The sequence below is a fragment of the Ursus americanus genome, chromosome 5 (genome assembly GCF_024610735.1).
Source record: "Ursus americanus isolate L20-20 chromosome 5, mUrsAme1.1.p, whole genome shotgun sequence".
Classification (NCBI taxonomy): Eukaryota; Metazoa; Chordata; class Mammalia; order Carnivora; family Ursidae; genus Ursus; species Ursus americanus.
In genome coordinates, this window is record NC_142131.1 from 47,802,167 (window position 1) to 47,817,748 (window position 15,582).

The 15,582-nt window shown below is 49.3% G+C and overlaps 1 protein-coding gene across 4 annotated transcripts in view; it reads left to right on the top strand.

The window, feature by feature from the left end:
- Positions 1–15,582, top strand: part of PPP2R2B (protein phosphatase 2 regulatory subunit Bbeta) — a 633,944-nt gene that overhangs the window by 609,844 nt on the left and 8,518 nt on the right. For all 4 annotated transcript variants that reach the window (XM_087862155.1, XM_087862156.1, XM_045794355.2 and 1 more), the window contains one exon: positions 13,659–13,828. In XM_087862155.1, the coding sequence (XP_087718281.1) occupies positions 13,659–13,828 (170 nt within the window). The remainder of the gene's footprint in view (positions 1–13,658; positions 13,829–15,582) is intronic.

Sequence of the window (15,582 nt, forward strand, 5' to 3'; positions counted from 1 at the left end):
CATGGTGTTTTTCAGTCCCCGTTTACCGAGATTCTTCTGTATTCACGTCAGTGTAGAGCCACAGAAATCCAGATGCGTATTAATACAGCACACGGTTGCTCGCCCCTAAGGAGGTCAGCAAGGAGCAGAAGCATTCCCGAACAGCGCCTGGCCTAGCCTGCATGCGAAATCATACTTAGCGAGGGAATGGATGAAGGGTAGGGGACCTGTTTATAAAAGAACGAACATCAGATAAAATGTGGCGTGTCTCACAATACACTGGTACTGTGGTTCGGAAGCCAAGGATGGAAATAAAGGCACTGGGTGTTATCTCGTCCCGGTGCCCAGCACAGTCAAATGAGCTAAAACGCAGAATTTTCTCAGTTTTAAGCTTTCCTCCTAGAAGTGTTCCTGAAACATTTGTGGTCTGTATATATGTCTGTAGTACAAAATCATAACTTATTTAATACCGAGGTATAGATAATAACCTCCTTTAAGGGTAATATTGTAGTGTTTTATGATGTTCTGACTTTTGTGTCCTGATGAGAACCCGAGAGCTGTGCTCTGGAAGTTCAGGGAAGAAAGGGATTGTTTCTGAATCAGGTGTCCGGAAGGAGATGGGTGGGGGGCGGCGGGAGGGAGAAGAAGGGACAGGGAGTACGAGAGGAAGCAGTGGAGCAGAGAGCTTTCTGGTATGGCATTCCCAGCTCTGTTGAGCTTTATGAAGGTAAACCGTAAAGGCCAGTGCCAGGGATTGGTGAGACTTGTGGTTTGGAAAGTGGGTTTTAATGAGGATGGAGAGAGGACACATAGTCCAGTGGTCAGTAGCGCTGGTCTAGGGTCAGACAAACCCAGTGTGAGTAACTTGGACCTAACTTCTTGCACGTAAGCTCTGTAAGTCTCAGTGTTTCCCTCTACAAAATGGGGCCGAGAGTGGAGCCTGCATTATTACGTTGTTAGGGGGAGTCCGTGAGGTAATGCCTGGCCCACAGAAGGCACTCAGTATTTATTAGTATTTTATTCTTATCCCAACAATCCATGAACTTGAGTTGTAGATGAGAAAACGGGGGCTCCAGAAAGCAAGTAACTTGGGCAAAGTCAAAGATCTACTCTTGGCAGAGCCGAGATTCAAACCCAGGTCTAAAGCCCACGGCTGAAGCTGTGAGCAAGAACGCCGTAGAGATTCTTCCTGTCATTGCCTCACCAGGCCAGAGCAGGTGGTGGCTGGGTGAGCCAGGTACCGGGAGGGCAGAGGGGGGCTCACGCATTCCACTGGCAGAGTCTGGCTTTCCGGACCCCGACAGACTGTGGCTCCCGCGTTGCCCGCGCACCTGCTGAGCGGGAGCCCGGAGTGCGCCGCAGGGAAGTGCGTGAGCGACAGTGAGGGGATGGCTTCATCTTCAGCCAGACTCAAAACGAGAATGGGGTACAGACTGTCCCTCCTGTCCTCCCCCTGACCAAGTCGTTAAGCCAGAGTGCTTGCTTAGGGTCGCAGCCTGTATTTTCTGCAGCGATTGCAAAATGCGTTCTCTCTTCAAGGTCCTGGAGGCTCCTTGGAGGGGAAAGGCGGGCCCATGTGGGGACGGTCTGTGTGGAGCCAGTGCGGAACAAGAGAGGGGGTGGCCAGCGGGTAATGAGGTGCTCAGCCAGTCCGGTGACTGCCCTCCACTTTGCCCCCGCCGCACTGTGTTACGTCTATAAGAGATCTCTCCGCCCTGGTGAATTCTGTGTGATGGCTGAGAGCACATAGCTAATGCCCAGATCAGACGTTTAATCCTTCGACCACTCTTCTGCATTGTCCTGGAACCCTACCCTCTGGTGTCATCATTTCCGGATTGAAGGGGTCTCCTCTCCTGATCATGGGACTAGAGGACAAATGATGTAGAACGGGGGACAGTAGTGGCCCATAGAGCTGCAGGTGGGTTCACATTCCAGCTCTGCCTCCTCCTGGCCTGGGCTAGGGGCAGACGGCCCTCAGAGCCTCATTTCTTCATCTGTAAAATGTTGAGAGAATGCAATGGAATATCACGTGCGTAGAGAGATGCGAGGCTATTACTCCGTGCACTCCGACACGGGAGCTATTCCTACGCCACATATGCGAGCTCCAGGAACATTCGAGACACAGGTCTGACTGGGGTTAGGAACAATGTTTTTCTGTAGAAAGCAGTGCTGGGAACACAGGCATTGCACGGGAGCTGTGAGAACACAGTGAAGTGATAACCAGCCTACAGCTGGTCCCTCTCCGTATGGTGCTTGGCCCGGCTCCAGACGGACCCTCCCACTCAGCCTTGAACCCCTCTCTGCGCTCTGCAAGGAGATTACTGTCAGCAGGGAGCCGCTCCCCTCTCCCTTTCCGTGTTCGTGCCTCTCCTTGCAGTGATTATGTACTGAGCCTGGAAAATGGTGACATCGTGGGAGTGCAGGCCCGGCCTCGGTGGTGCCATGACAACCAGCTTCCCAGCAGTCAGCCCTAATAACGACCACACGCTCACAGTCCCTTCCACTCGGGCAGAGGCTCCCCAGGGAGTGCAGGCTTCTCCTGGAGCAGCTGCCCAAAGCTTCCTGCTGGGAACAAATTTTGAGAGAGAGAAATCAGGGAGACTAGCAGTCTCTAACCGGTCATGTACGGAGTGGGCTCAGGGACCTGCAGACACCGTTGTCATGTTCCGGCAGCCCAGCGGCTACTTCCGCAGCGGGAGGCATAAGGACCCACAGACGCCTTTGCTACTCACCCACCTTACAGAGAGACCTGACACTGAGGAAAAGACCGAATATGAGCCCTTGTGAAGCCACGCCTCACTGTGACTAGGTTTCTTCATGAGGCGCCTGTCGAGACCCCCCCTGCCAAGTCATCGTGTCGTCTGGACAGGCACCGCCTCCCTTCCCCGCCGCAGGCCGGAGACAGTGTGCCCCAAAATCTCCAATCAGCATCTTTCTAGAATGACAGTTCTCAGAAAGGCAGCAACCCTGCATGACTCATAAGTGCTTATTCCTCCCAAAGGAAGAACAAACAGGCCCCAATTAATACACTCGTCTGTGGATGTTAGCCCCACTTCGGCCTTTGGGAGGTACGCCCTCCGCCAAAAGATCACAGGTTCCAACTGAGGCTCCTTCATGATAAATGTCTAACCCCAGAGCTAATGAGGCTCTAAGATGCTGTCCTCACTCAGGGAGCACGTGGTCCCGGTCTCTCCAAGCCCCCCGATTCCTCAGCTGGGGGAGATGGAGCTCATTCTCACCCGGGGCAGTGCCTGACAGGTGCCACATGCTGCCGTCACTCCTGCCCCCTTCTGCAGGGCCTGCCCCCTGCACTAGGATTGCTTAGCTCCTTGCAGGTTCTCAGCATATACCTGTGTTCTTTAATAAAATAGAGAGGGTGGCCAAATTAACCAGTTAAAGGAAGGAAAGTTTTCAGAGGGCTGAGGTGGTCAAAGAAGGCTTCTTGGAAAAGAACAGGAGGCAGAGAAACAGAGGAGCAGAGAGGTGGTATTCTGGATGGAATCTGTGTGTCCCTTCAGAATTAGCATGTTGAAATCCTAACGCAGCGTGATGGTGTTCGAAGGTGGGGCCCTTAGCAGGTAATTGCATCATGAGGATAGAACCCACACGTATAGGATTCATGCCCAGATCAAAGAGGCTGCCACCCTCTCCGTTGCGTGGCTACAAGAAGACATTGGCCATCTGCAACCCAGAGCTTGATCCAGTTGGCACCTTACTCTCAAATTTGCAGCCTCTAAAACTGTGCACGGTTTCTGTTGTCGATCAGCCACCCATCTATTCTCTCCTGCGGTAGCAGCCCAGACTACGTCAGGAAGGTGTGAGCCGTCAAGGGCTAGCATCCACTAAGTGCCCTATAAACACTGGGCATCATCATTTCAGGATGTGGCCCACACGTCACCGACAACAGCCCACACGGCTGACAGATGAACTCTATTTGCCCACCCGCTAAAATGTGTGAATTGATCGCTAACAATGAAATGTCTGGATTTCTCAGAAAAACTTAGACTTCACAGAGGAGATGGTCTGGCTCTGCTGGACCCACATTCCTGCATGGCAGCAATCAGCTGGAGCTGAGTGGAAACTGCCCTCTGTGTCGGTTATGGACACAGCCGTTTGCCACAGTCCCTGCCACTCCCTGTTGTGAGTCCACGCCTGCTGCGTCCGCCTCACTGGTGCCGGGCCCCTGCAGGCGGGAGCTCTCTGGCCCTGGTGCAAATGAGGAGTGGGCCAGTGAGGCCCAGTGCAGTACTGGAGCAGAAGAGAAGGGCGCCCGATCTGCAGCCTGGTACAGAGGGCCCTGGAGGGCAGGCCGAGGAGGCGGCTCTTGGCTGTTGGCAGTGGGGAGTCAGAGGAGGCGTCTTTGCAGGGAAGTGGCATTGCTTTGGGAAGAGTTACCCAGCACTCATCAGGATCACAGGTAGTCTCCTGTTCTGCTCCACCCTCCTGGTGTCTGGACCCCCTGCTTGCTCTCTTTGCAGCTTCTCTGTCCTGGTCCTTCTGGACTGTGTCAGCCTGTGGGTGCAGCAGCCGGACAGGGGCAGGAACGCGGAGAGGAGAGGGTGCCTGGGCCATGCTGGTTCACCAGCTCCCCTGAAAGCAGCACACCCATCACAGCTCATGCTGGCTTGCTTTCTGGGCCAGCTGGGGAGCAGCAACTGCTGAGAGGGCATGGGCGAGACAGAACGGCCATGAGGTCCAGGGACATCAGAGCAGCTTCCCAGAGTCAGGTTGGACAAGAGAGCACACAAATTCTTTCCCCTTCCTTTGATAATACGGGGAAAGAGAGGTGTTAATTTCCTCTTGCTGCTGTAACAGATTACCACAAACATAGTAAATGTCGTGACCTTAAACAATACAAAATGATCTTACAGTTCTGAAGGTCAGGAGGTCACCTAAAATCAAGATGCCTGCGGGGCCCTGTTGTTTTCTGGAGGCTCTGTGGGAGAATCCGTTTTGTTGCCTTTTCCTGATTCTATAGGCAGCCCACATTCCTTGGCTCCTGGCCCCTTTACTCCAGCTTCAAAGCCAGAGGTGGCCGTGGAGACCCTGTTCCATTGGGTCACTCTGACACTGACCTTCATTCCTTTAGGTGCATCCAGATAACCTAGCATAATCTTCCCATTTTAAAGTCACGTAATTAGCAACCTGCATTCCCTTTGGCTCTGTAAGATAATCACAGGTTCTAGGAAGGAGGGCATGGACATCTTGGGCTCAGGGAGCTTTTTCTACCTACCACAGAGGAAACAAGCAACTTTTCTGCCTTTTTAAAAAAAAAAAAAAAAAAAAGCTCCCAGCCATGATAAGTAAGTAGTCCCCCCGCCCCCACTCTGTTGAAGACAGAACCAAAGCGCACAGGGTCCTTGCCTCTCTCCCTCACTTTCATGACCTCCATACCTGTCCAAGTGCCTTGTACCTACCTGCAGTAGGCATCCTACCTGCTTTTCTCCCTTTTGATTCTTAAAATGGTATCTGCATTTTAAAGATAAGGAATCCAGTGGCGCCTGGGTGGCTCAGTCGTTAAGCGTCTGCCTTCAGCTCAGGGCTGATCCCAGGGTCCTGGGATTGACCCCGCATCAGGTTCCCTGCTCTGCTGGAAGCCTGCTTCTTCCTCTCCCACTGCCCCTGCTTGTGTTCCCTCTCTCGCTGGCTGTCTCTCTCTGTCAAATAAATAAATAAAATCTTTTAAAAAAAATAATAAATAAAGATAAGGAATCTGAATCTCAGAAAGTTACGGAAACTTGAAAAAGACAATCCGGCCTATAACTGGTGGGGCACGGGTTTGAGCCCAAGGGTGTCTGCCTCCAGAGTCCATCAGCCTCTCCAGTTCCAGGCTTGCACATGTACCTGAGGAAAGCACGGTTGCGGTTACTAAGCCACGATCTCATGCTCCAGGCTTTCCACAGGACGTCTCTGCGCCAACAGCCATCCTCTGATCCCACTGTCCCCCCGAAATGTACTTACTCCTGCTGACGGCCCTGTCCAGCATAGGAGGCACCCCTCCCATCCCCTGACCATCGTCATCAGGGGTCAGCAAACTATGGTCTCCAGGCCAAATAGGGCACACCACCTGTTTTTGTACAACTCTAGTGAAGAATGAGGGCTTGGCATTTTTAAATGATAGATCGAAAAGGAACCATGCTGTCCATGATGTGTAAAAAATTAGATGAAACTGAAATTTCACTGTCCACGAAGAACGCTTGATGGAAATACACGGTCATCTGTTTCCAGATCGTCTGTGCTGCTTTCACACTACGGTGGCTGCAACAGAGACCAAATGGCCCTTAAGGCCTAACATTCTTGCTACATGGCTCTTGACACGGGGGGTCTGCTAACCTCTGATCTATCTAGTGCTTATCGATCCCTTGAGCTTCAGCCTGTTACTAAGCCTTCCGCCGTCACACCAGCCAGGTCAGACCCTACTCGCCTGTCCCGTCATGTCTCCTCCCTCTGAGTTGTAGTCCGTTTTTTCTTCTCTGAAAAAAAGAAATGAGTCCAAAATTTTTTTTAACTTTGATTGTTTATTAAAAGATTTGTTTGTGAAATATATCATATAAGCTGATCTATTCTGCAAAGTTATACAAAAGTCCGGGACAAACGTAATCCCTTCTAGATTTGGCGTTCACTCTCCGTGATGCTATGCGCTGTGTTGCCGCCGTGTTCACTGCTGAACAGTTATTTGTAGAATTAATGAAGGGCTGTATGGAAAATCGCTAAGGAAGAGTCACTGGGCATCACTCTTTCCCAACGCAGAATCCTGAGTCTGCATCTGATCTCATTCTTGATACGATCTCGCATCTCTGGCATTCTGCAGCCCGTGTCTGGGGACTGTGTCATGAGGCCCAGGGTGGTACAGTTGCCACTAATTAAATCTTAAACTTCTCTCACTGTCCGCAGCTGGAGAAAGGCCAGCATGATCCGTCCGTGGGAGTTCTTACCCTCTCTGGGAAAATTACTGGCCATTTCTGTCATTGGGCAGAATTACCGGATGTGGCTTCTAGATGGTAAAAATTACTGGCTGCGTCTCAATGGTCGAGCCTTTTCTCTCCGGGGGCAAAACTGTTGCCTGCATCTCTCTGAAGGAAAATTGCCATCTGCCTCTCTCTGTAGTCGTGTCCCCATTATGGGGAGGTTGTCAGCCATGTCTCCAAACAGAAAAGCACGCCAGCTGTACTTCTCCGCGGAAGACATGTCAGCACAAGTGAGCAATTTAAACCCCCGTGCCTGATTCTGAGCCTGGGCCTTTCTCATCATGAACCAGCCTTCACATCCGCCTGCCTTCTTTCCTTCAATCTCCCTCTCCTCCGCCTGAGTCATCCAAGCCAGGGCTGCGGTGACATTGTTCGGCACCCCCATCACCACCACTTGTCCCGGGGAAGGTGCATTCCAAGGGACAGTCTAGGGACACGTGATGGCGTGTCTGTGTGCCAGCCCGGTTAGAAGACCTAGAAATCCATTTCACAACCGGTAGCTCTTACAATCTTGCCCCAGTGGAAAAACACATGAGGCTTTTGGGCTCCTGTCACCCCACACTTGCCTAAAGCAGCACGCTCTTTCTGCTCTTCTGCATCCAGGCACTATGCCAAGTGCTCGACACGAAAGATCCATCTCCTCTCCCCTCCAAGGTAGGTACTCCATTCGGCAGCTAAGGTAAATGAAGCTTGGAAGGAGGCGGGCCACTTGTCCAGGGCTTCGTAACTTAGAAGCAACAGAGCTGCGGTTCAGCCCAGGCCTGCTGAGCTTGGAACCCCCTGTCCTCTTAGGCATGGCACCGTGGACGGGGGTTCCGGGGCAGCGTCCAGCGTCCAGCGTGAGGTTCAGTGAAAGGAGCCACACGCAGGAACAGACTCTGGGTTCCCTCCAGCCTCTCTTCTCCCGGCCCCAGAGCCCACACGGGCACGCAGCGTGCTTCCGCCGCCTTCCATCCCGGTTGTAATGCAGGTGGTTTTAGCTTTCGGTTTCTCCCAAGTCAGCAGTTTTCTTCTGAACTCTTCCTCGGTCTCGTTGCTTTACCTCTTTCCCAGGATGCAGATCCTGTCTTCAGTTACCCTCTGGCCTGCGTTCCCTCAGGCGAACAGCGCTGTGCCAGGTACCATGTGGGAGCTTACGCTTGGTTCCGTGCAGACATGCTCCTAGCTGCACATGTTCTAACACAAAACTCTTTCTGCACGGGACACCTCATACAGCTGTAGAACTTACAAGAAGGGTCGGTGGCTCTTGCCTATAGCGCTGTAACCCCAGGTGTTCTGAGGAAATCTGTACTAGAGAAAAAATGGGCTGCAAGTGATGTGTCAAAAAACACAAAACAATGATGGGGGGAGGGTGGTAGTGTGATCCAGTAAGAGCTGAAAGCAGGACAAAAGCAGTTGGTTCTCCGCCAGGGGCAAGTCAGGCCCCCCCCCCCACCAGGGCACAGTTGGCAATTTCTGAAGCCATTTTGGGCTGTCCCATCTGGGACTCGGAGACTTAGTGGGCAGAGGCCAGGGATGTTCTAAGCACCCTACAGTGCCCCGCAACACAGCATGGGCCCTGCCCAAATTCACTCGTGCAAAGGCTGAGAAACCTGGACTCCTAAAGGAGAGTGATTTTTTTCTGCCTCAGGACTTCTCAGCACGTTTAATAGGCTGATTGCATTGTCAACCCCCAGAACTGAGTAGGAGTTTCCCAAGCTCTTTTGCCCTCAGAATCTGGTACCCCTGATATATTCCTGAGTGTTCCACGGAAGTCACCTCAGGAGGGCTAGCCTAGAGGACGGGGTGTTGGTAGAAGAAAATTGAAAGACCAGATCACTGGAATTCCCTGATACTATGATCTGAGAGGTGGAAGGCACCTGGTAGACGATCGTACCTCCTTCATATGAGAGACAAGAAAACAGGTCCAGAGAGCCGACGGTGGTCCCGCCATTGAAATGAGAGGCAGGTCAGAGGTTAAAAGCATAGCCTGGCAACAGACAAAGTTAAAACGCTTGCTCCGCCTCCTATGAGCAGTAGAACCCGTGCCTGAGTTGACTGAGTAGACGAATTTGTCCAAAAGGGAAATAATACCTGTGACTCTTGAGTAAGTTACTATATGCAAAGCACACAGTGTAATTGTTCAACAGGTAGTAGGTATTATTAGGAGTCACTAATTTGTGTCCAGCCTGGAGTCCAGCATAGCATCCGCGACTCCCAGGCTGATCGTCTCTCCAGTGTCCCAAGAAGGGCACATGGGAAGGTGAGGATCAGAGGCACTGAAGCGGGCATCAGAGGTACACCTAGAACATGGGAAGCCCACTTTGACTCGGTTGTTTGATCAGAGAAATGACAGTGACAGAGCAAGGGAAGGCCTGGGTGTGGAGACAGTGTAACAGGGAGGCAGACAGACGGTCCTTCGAAAGCCCGCAGCTACTCCTAACTGTGTGACCCTGAGCTACTCCGCCTAGCTTGGTCTGTCTCATCTCCAAGGACAGCGAGAGTACCACCCTGGTAAGTGTGAGCATAAATGGGATCATGTGTGCCAAGCACGAGGACCGAGAAATCACAGGTATCATTACTGCCGTTAGGGCTGTCGTTGGGGTCTCTGAGACACACGCTCCCTGTTGGCAAATCTAACGCATCCCCAGGGCCTCGGTCTGGGCTGTTAGGATTTTCATCCAGAGTCCTTCCTCGCAAGGGGAGCAGAGCTTGTCTTCTGTCAAAGATCTCTTCTTTTCTCCCCCTAATGGTTTTATTTTCTAGAAGCTAGTTGGAAACCATGTAGGTCAGCAGGATTGTTAATGCTAAGCCAAGGGTCTCCAAGAGAAATACCCAGGCACTCGATCTTTTTGGTACCACGTGTTTAGTAAATTACATGGAACACGCGGTGATATTCTGTTTGTATTCCCCTACCTGGTTCCCCAGCACCTTTCTTTCCCTCTGATAATGCAGTAAAAATCTCACTCACATCTGTAATTAAATGTGTATGATTGGTTAACATTTATCATTTCCTCTGGCCTGTGAGTTCCATGAGAGTAGGACTGGATCTATCTTGCTCCTGGTGTCCTTGGTATATAGTACAGGGCCTGGCACGTGTCTGTCCAAAAACAAATACTTTGAATGTTCTGGGTCACTTACTAAGTGCTCTGCGTGTGTGTGCATGTGTGTAAAAGACACTTACATAGCTGGGAAGTGATTGTTCAGGCTGAATTCGTGAAAACTTTGACTTATGGATGACTTCATCTATTCCTACTTTTCAAGGGATTGAGACAAATTCGAGGTGAATACAGCATTGCTTAGATAGGTTCCTTTCAGGACCTACTGAGTTAATAAGTATTTTTCTGTAAAATTTAAAATGGTTTGTCAATATGCATTCATCTAACGTATTTAGTGAGCGTGTCCTGTGTTTCAGGGGATACAGCAGGGCAGAACAAAAACTCCTCCCCTCATAGAGTTTGCATCTAAGGAGAAACAAAATATATTAAAAGCCAATGCATAGAAACTGGAGGAGAGGGGCAGTGGGAGGAAAGTTGTCTCGCTGCTGACAGGCAGGAATCCAGGGTTGAGAGATGGCCTGAAGCGGGCCGGGCTTATTGTGATATGAGGGTCTGGGGTCATACAAAGTCCTGAGGTCCCCAACCTATGGTTGCTGGTGATGGTGTAAGGCTTAAACTCATGGGCCCTTGGTGTGGAAACTGTGCTCCTTAGGTGTTTGAAATGAGCTGATTCTTTCGAGGACTTCAGTGTAATAAAAAGGATAGAGTGGGAGCAGTCACCATTAAGCCTTTCCACTCACTGTCATCTAATTAATACACAATAACAAATATTTAGTGTAATAACCAGGGGGAAAAGAACCTTCCAGCTTTGTGATTCCTTGACTCTATGTAGACTTCGCGCTGGTTACCTTTTCACAGCTATGCAAATAAGGTCTTGGACCTGATACAGGGAAGAACTGCATCATGTTCAGAACAAGGACTTTGAGGTCAGGTGGCTCTGAGTGCCAAATGCAGCTCTACCTCAGTCGAGCTCTGTTGTCCTCAGGTGACAAAACCTCTCTGTGCCCTAGTATTTCACATCTGTGAGATAAAGAATCATTTTCCTATGTGAGAAGATTAGTGTAAGGATTAAATGAGATTAAACACGTAAAGCACAGGGCCTGGAACATAGGAAGCTTCCCGTAAACAGTAATTATCAATACTATGAAATGTTGCTGCTGAATGAATGAAAAGAAGTCATGGAGTTGCTATTAAGACTTGGCTAGGCATAGACATGGAATAGGCTGCAAAGTGCTGTGCTGGCCAGTCCATTGTCTGTAACCTGCCCTCTGCGTCTTACATAAGAATTAGTGTGGGCTGATGAAAGAATTGTCTTCTTTCATTTCCCCTCCATCCTCCGGGGCTGTCATTTTCAGGCTTTAGAAGGTTGCTGCGCTAGCATCCCAATATGCTATGTATACAGAGAACGGATTTCTAGGTATAACCTTGTAAACATTCTGTATGTCGCTGAAATAGCCCGCAAGTCCTACAGTCCCCAAGTCTCAGTCTGGGATAAAACAGGATTGGCCAATACAGAACCAGTGCATGCTAATGAGGATAAAAATAGCTCCTGACATTTATTGAGAACCTACAACGTGCCAATCATATGTTCCAAGCAATATGCATCCCCCTTCTGCAGCTGGGAAAACTGAATCTCGTAGTAGTAAATAAAATGTGAACAGCTGGTAAGTGACAGAGGCAGAAGCTGATGGACTGCAGAGGGCAGTGCGCTGATTCCCCCCCCCCCCCCCCCCGTTTACTGCAGGTGCGTCGGGTGGAGATGACCACTCCCCCAGGGCTCCCACTTGTCTGTTGAGAGGTTTGCATGGGGCTTGCCTAGAGTTTCTAAGTCCCAAGCCCTAATGAGATTCCCTGGAGCAGAAACTAATGTGAAAATCTAGTTCTCGATTATGAGGACACCAGTCAGAGTCCAGGGGCCTTCCTGAGTGCTTGATAAAAGTCCAAGAGATTTCTCTGTGTCAGTGGGTTTAATTCTCAAGTTCAGTGCTGATTGATGACGGGTTTTTGTGCTGCTCTTAAATGGTGAGGCGACAGTATTGTGGTTTGGCTCAGAGTTTAATTCAGGAAGGTTTGAAAGCAACTCATTATAGCCTTAGGTTTTCTGCATGGAATTTGATACTGACTCTGGGTGTACTGAGCAGGCAGGAAAGAGAAATCTCTGGAGGATGTGTAAACTTGCAGACTGGTGTTCTGTTTAGCCTAAAATTGTGATACAAACACTTGGTAAGTGGAACCAATTATCATTGTTATAGGTGAAAAGTAAGTATGGACAAATGCATATAACTCCCCATCATACATGCTGAGCCCCCAGATGGCAAAGAATTCAGTGGCTGGTCTAGCTTTGGTTCTAGTCATGCAACACATTTATTGAACATTTGTGTGCGAGACTTTCAGTACAAAGAAAAAAACGCGAGGATTGTTAAATCATAATGTGAGAGTACCTGAGGTCCTATTAAATAAATAAATGGGCCAGACCAAGTGTGGGCAGCTTCCACAAAATGATCATTGAAGGCTAAGATAGTAGTGAAAGATGAGGCCTGTGAGTCCCTCGGAATTTGAGTCAATGAAGGCAGAACAATCAGGCATAGAAATGGGAAAGGTTAAGATATACTAAGCTGTATTCTAGACATTCAGTTTGAACCAGAGAAGTTCAAAAGCCAAGTGGAGAGACACAGCACGGCAGCTTCTGATGGGATCTGTTGTCCAGCTGGGGAGGCTTGCATTCATTCCTCTAAGCGGAAGAGGAACGGCTGAAGCTACTGAGAGCCTGGATCAGCGTAAATGGACAGTGTACACAAAAGACCTGACTGAGGCTCAGCCAGGTGACTGTTAAAAACTGTGACCTAGAGATAGGCAAATAAATGTCCACCCACAAGCGTGTCCATGCATATTCATAGCAGCACTATTCGTAATAGCTGCAAAGTAGAAACCCAGGTGTTTATCAGGCGATTACTCGATAAGCCCAATGTGGTACATCTGTATAATGGGTTGTTATTCGGCCGTAAAAAGGAATGGAGTGCTGGTATCTATCACAGCGTGGATGAACCGTGGAAACAGGATGCGGGGGGATGGCAGCCAGTCAAGGAAAGCTCTATCTCCTACAGTTCCATCTGTGGGCAATTTCCAGGTCAGGCAATTTCATAGAACAAGAAAACAGATTAATCGTTTCCCAGGGCTGCAGGAGTAGGGAATAAGGAGTAACTATAAATGGGTATGGAATTTTGGGAGAGGGGGTGTCAGTTGATGAAAAAGTTTGAAATTTCGACAGTGGTGCTGCTTATACAATTATGTGATTATACGGAAAACCACCAGGGAACTATAAACTTCAAATGAGCAGATTTTATGTAATTCTATATCTCAAAAAAAGCCATCAACACATTTTTTAAGCATCTCCGATGACTTCAAGTGTTTGTTGATAGGAGCAGTGACACAGACCAGGGGAATTATGAAACAGTTACATGGACTCGGAGCTTGGCAAGGCTCTGTGCCAGATCTCCGGACGGGACAGGTCCCAGCTGGGTCCTTCTCTGAAAGAAACTACAGAACACCCAGTGACCGCTTTCTCTACTTCCAGGTTCTCAGTAACTCGTTTCTACTCCAACTTAGACTGTTGGCTCTCTAGTTCGTTGCTAAGGATGTGCTAAATCTGTCTTGTTTTGCTTCTGTTCTGCAGTTTTTGAAGAGCCTGAAGATCCAAGCAACAGGTCGTTCTTCTCTGAAATTATCTCTTCGATTTCGGATGTGAAGTTCAGCCACAGTGGGAGGTACATCATGACCAGAGACTATCTGACCGTTAAAGTCTGGGATCTCAACATGGAAAACCGCCCCATTGAGACCTACCAGGTACGGCCCACCATCCACCCATAGGCACATAAGGCACTTCCTTTGCTGGCCTCCACAGCAGCTTCTGTCCGCAAAGGCTTACAGTGCACGAGGGGAAGAGAGCGTACCTCATCAGAGCAGAGCAGAACCATTCAATACGGTGGCACAGTCTGCAAGTGCCGGGGGATATTAGACAAGGGTGCGTAAGGAGGAGCTTGAATTTAAAGTGGGATGGAAATTTAAAGTGGGATGGATACTGTAGCATAGACTCCTGCTCTCCCAGAGCTGGCTGACTGGTGGAGAAGCCTGATGATGAACAGGGGATCGACGAGGCGGTGATGCTAGAGATGGTACGGGGTGCTTGGGAGCACATGCGGGGAGGGTCAGCCTGCTGAGAAGAGAACCAAAGGCTGAGCCCTGACTGCCAGGAACTAGCCAGAAGGATAGTGTGCTCACAGGTGCTGTGTTCAGAAAGGAGTTCTTTGTATATTAAATGTAGAACATGGGCAGAAGAGTCTAGAAATGTAGGCTCTGGTAAAGAAAGATCAGTTATTTTGTCTTCAGGCTGAGTGCAGTGGAAAACCCTTAAAGGTTTTCCACTGGAAATGACAGGAGGAGATGGTGGCGAGCAGATAGGAGGAGAGTCTGTGAGATGCACTTGCTGATTCCATGTGGAGTCAAGGAGACTGTACAGGTCGTAGCCTTAAGCATTGGCTAAATGCTCGATAGATTTATGGACAAAGGGAACAAAGGAAAAGGCAGTGTTTAGAACAGAATGGCTTTTTTTTTTTTTTTTTTTGAAGATGGAAGGCTAGACTTTGAGGTAGAAAGGAGGTGAAGAAGCTCATTCCAGGTAAGAGCAATAGAAGCAAAGAAGCAGGGGTGAAACTGGTATTTTTAAAAGATATTTTGGGTTAGATGAAAGTTCTAGACAGAGGGATTTAACTTACATAATCTGACATAATTCAGATACCGTAATATGCACCACAGTCTCCATTAGAATATTCACAAAGTTGTGGAGTCTTCACCACTCTCTCATCACCGACTGACAGTCTGGTTGTGCTGGGGAGGAGAGACCATGGGGCGGGGGGGGAGATAGAACGGTTAACAAGTTATTGCAACATGCTGGCAAGGGCAGATAGCGCAGGATTTGACGACAAACTGGAGGTGTGATGTAAGAGCAAAAGAAGCACCAGGAATCATTCCAAGGTTTTCATCCTGAGTAATTAGGAAAATGGTGCCATTTTATGTAGATGAATCAAGATTTAGTTTGGGACACGTAGGACCAAGTAAACACCCAAAACTATCAAGTAGACAGATCAGTTTGATCTGGGTATGCCTTAGCTTAGAGGAAAGCAGCAGTCAGGACCATGCCCTGGGACCCCAGTGTTTGTTTACAGGGTGGGAAGAGGAAAAGTGCGAGTAATGCTCTAGGAGCCCAGGAAAGAGAAGACTGCGAGGAGGAGGAATCACCAACTGCCAAGTGCTGTTGCTGAATCAAGTAGGAAAGGATGGAAAATTGGCCATTGGATTTAGTAATGAGACAGGTGTAGGCGAATGGGGTTAATGAAGGTCTGAGCGGAGTGGGTTTCGAGAGAGACTGTAAACAGAAGCTGTGAGTGTAATGAGTACAGGGAGCTCTCCCAAGAAATGTTAGTCTAAAGGGCAACAGCGGAATGGGAGTGGTAGCAGGCATGGGATACAGGCATAAGGAAGTTATCACAGCATGTTTTCTGCTGAGGGGAGAATAAGCCAAGAGAGAAAGAACAATTCAA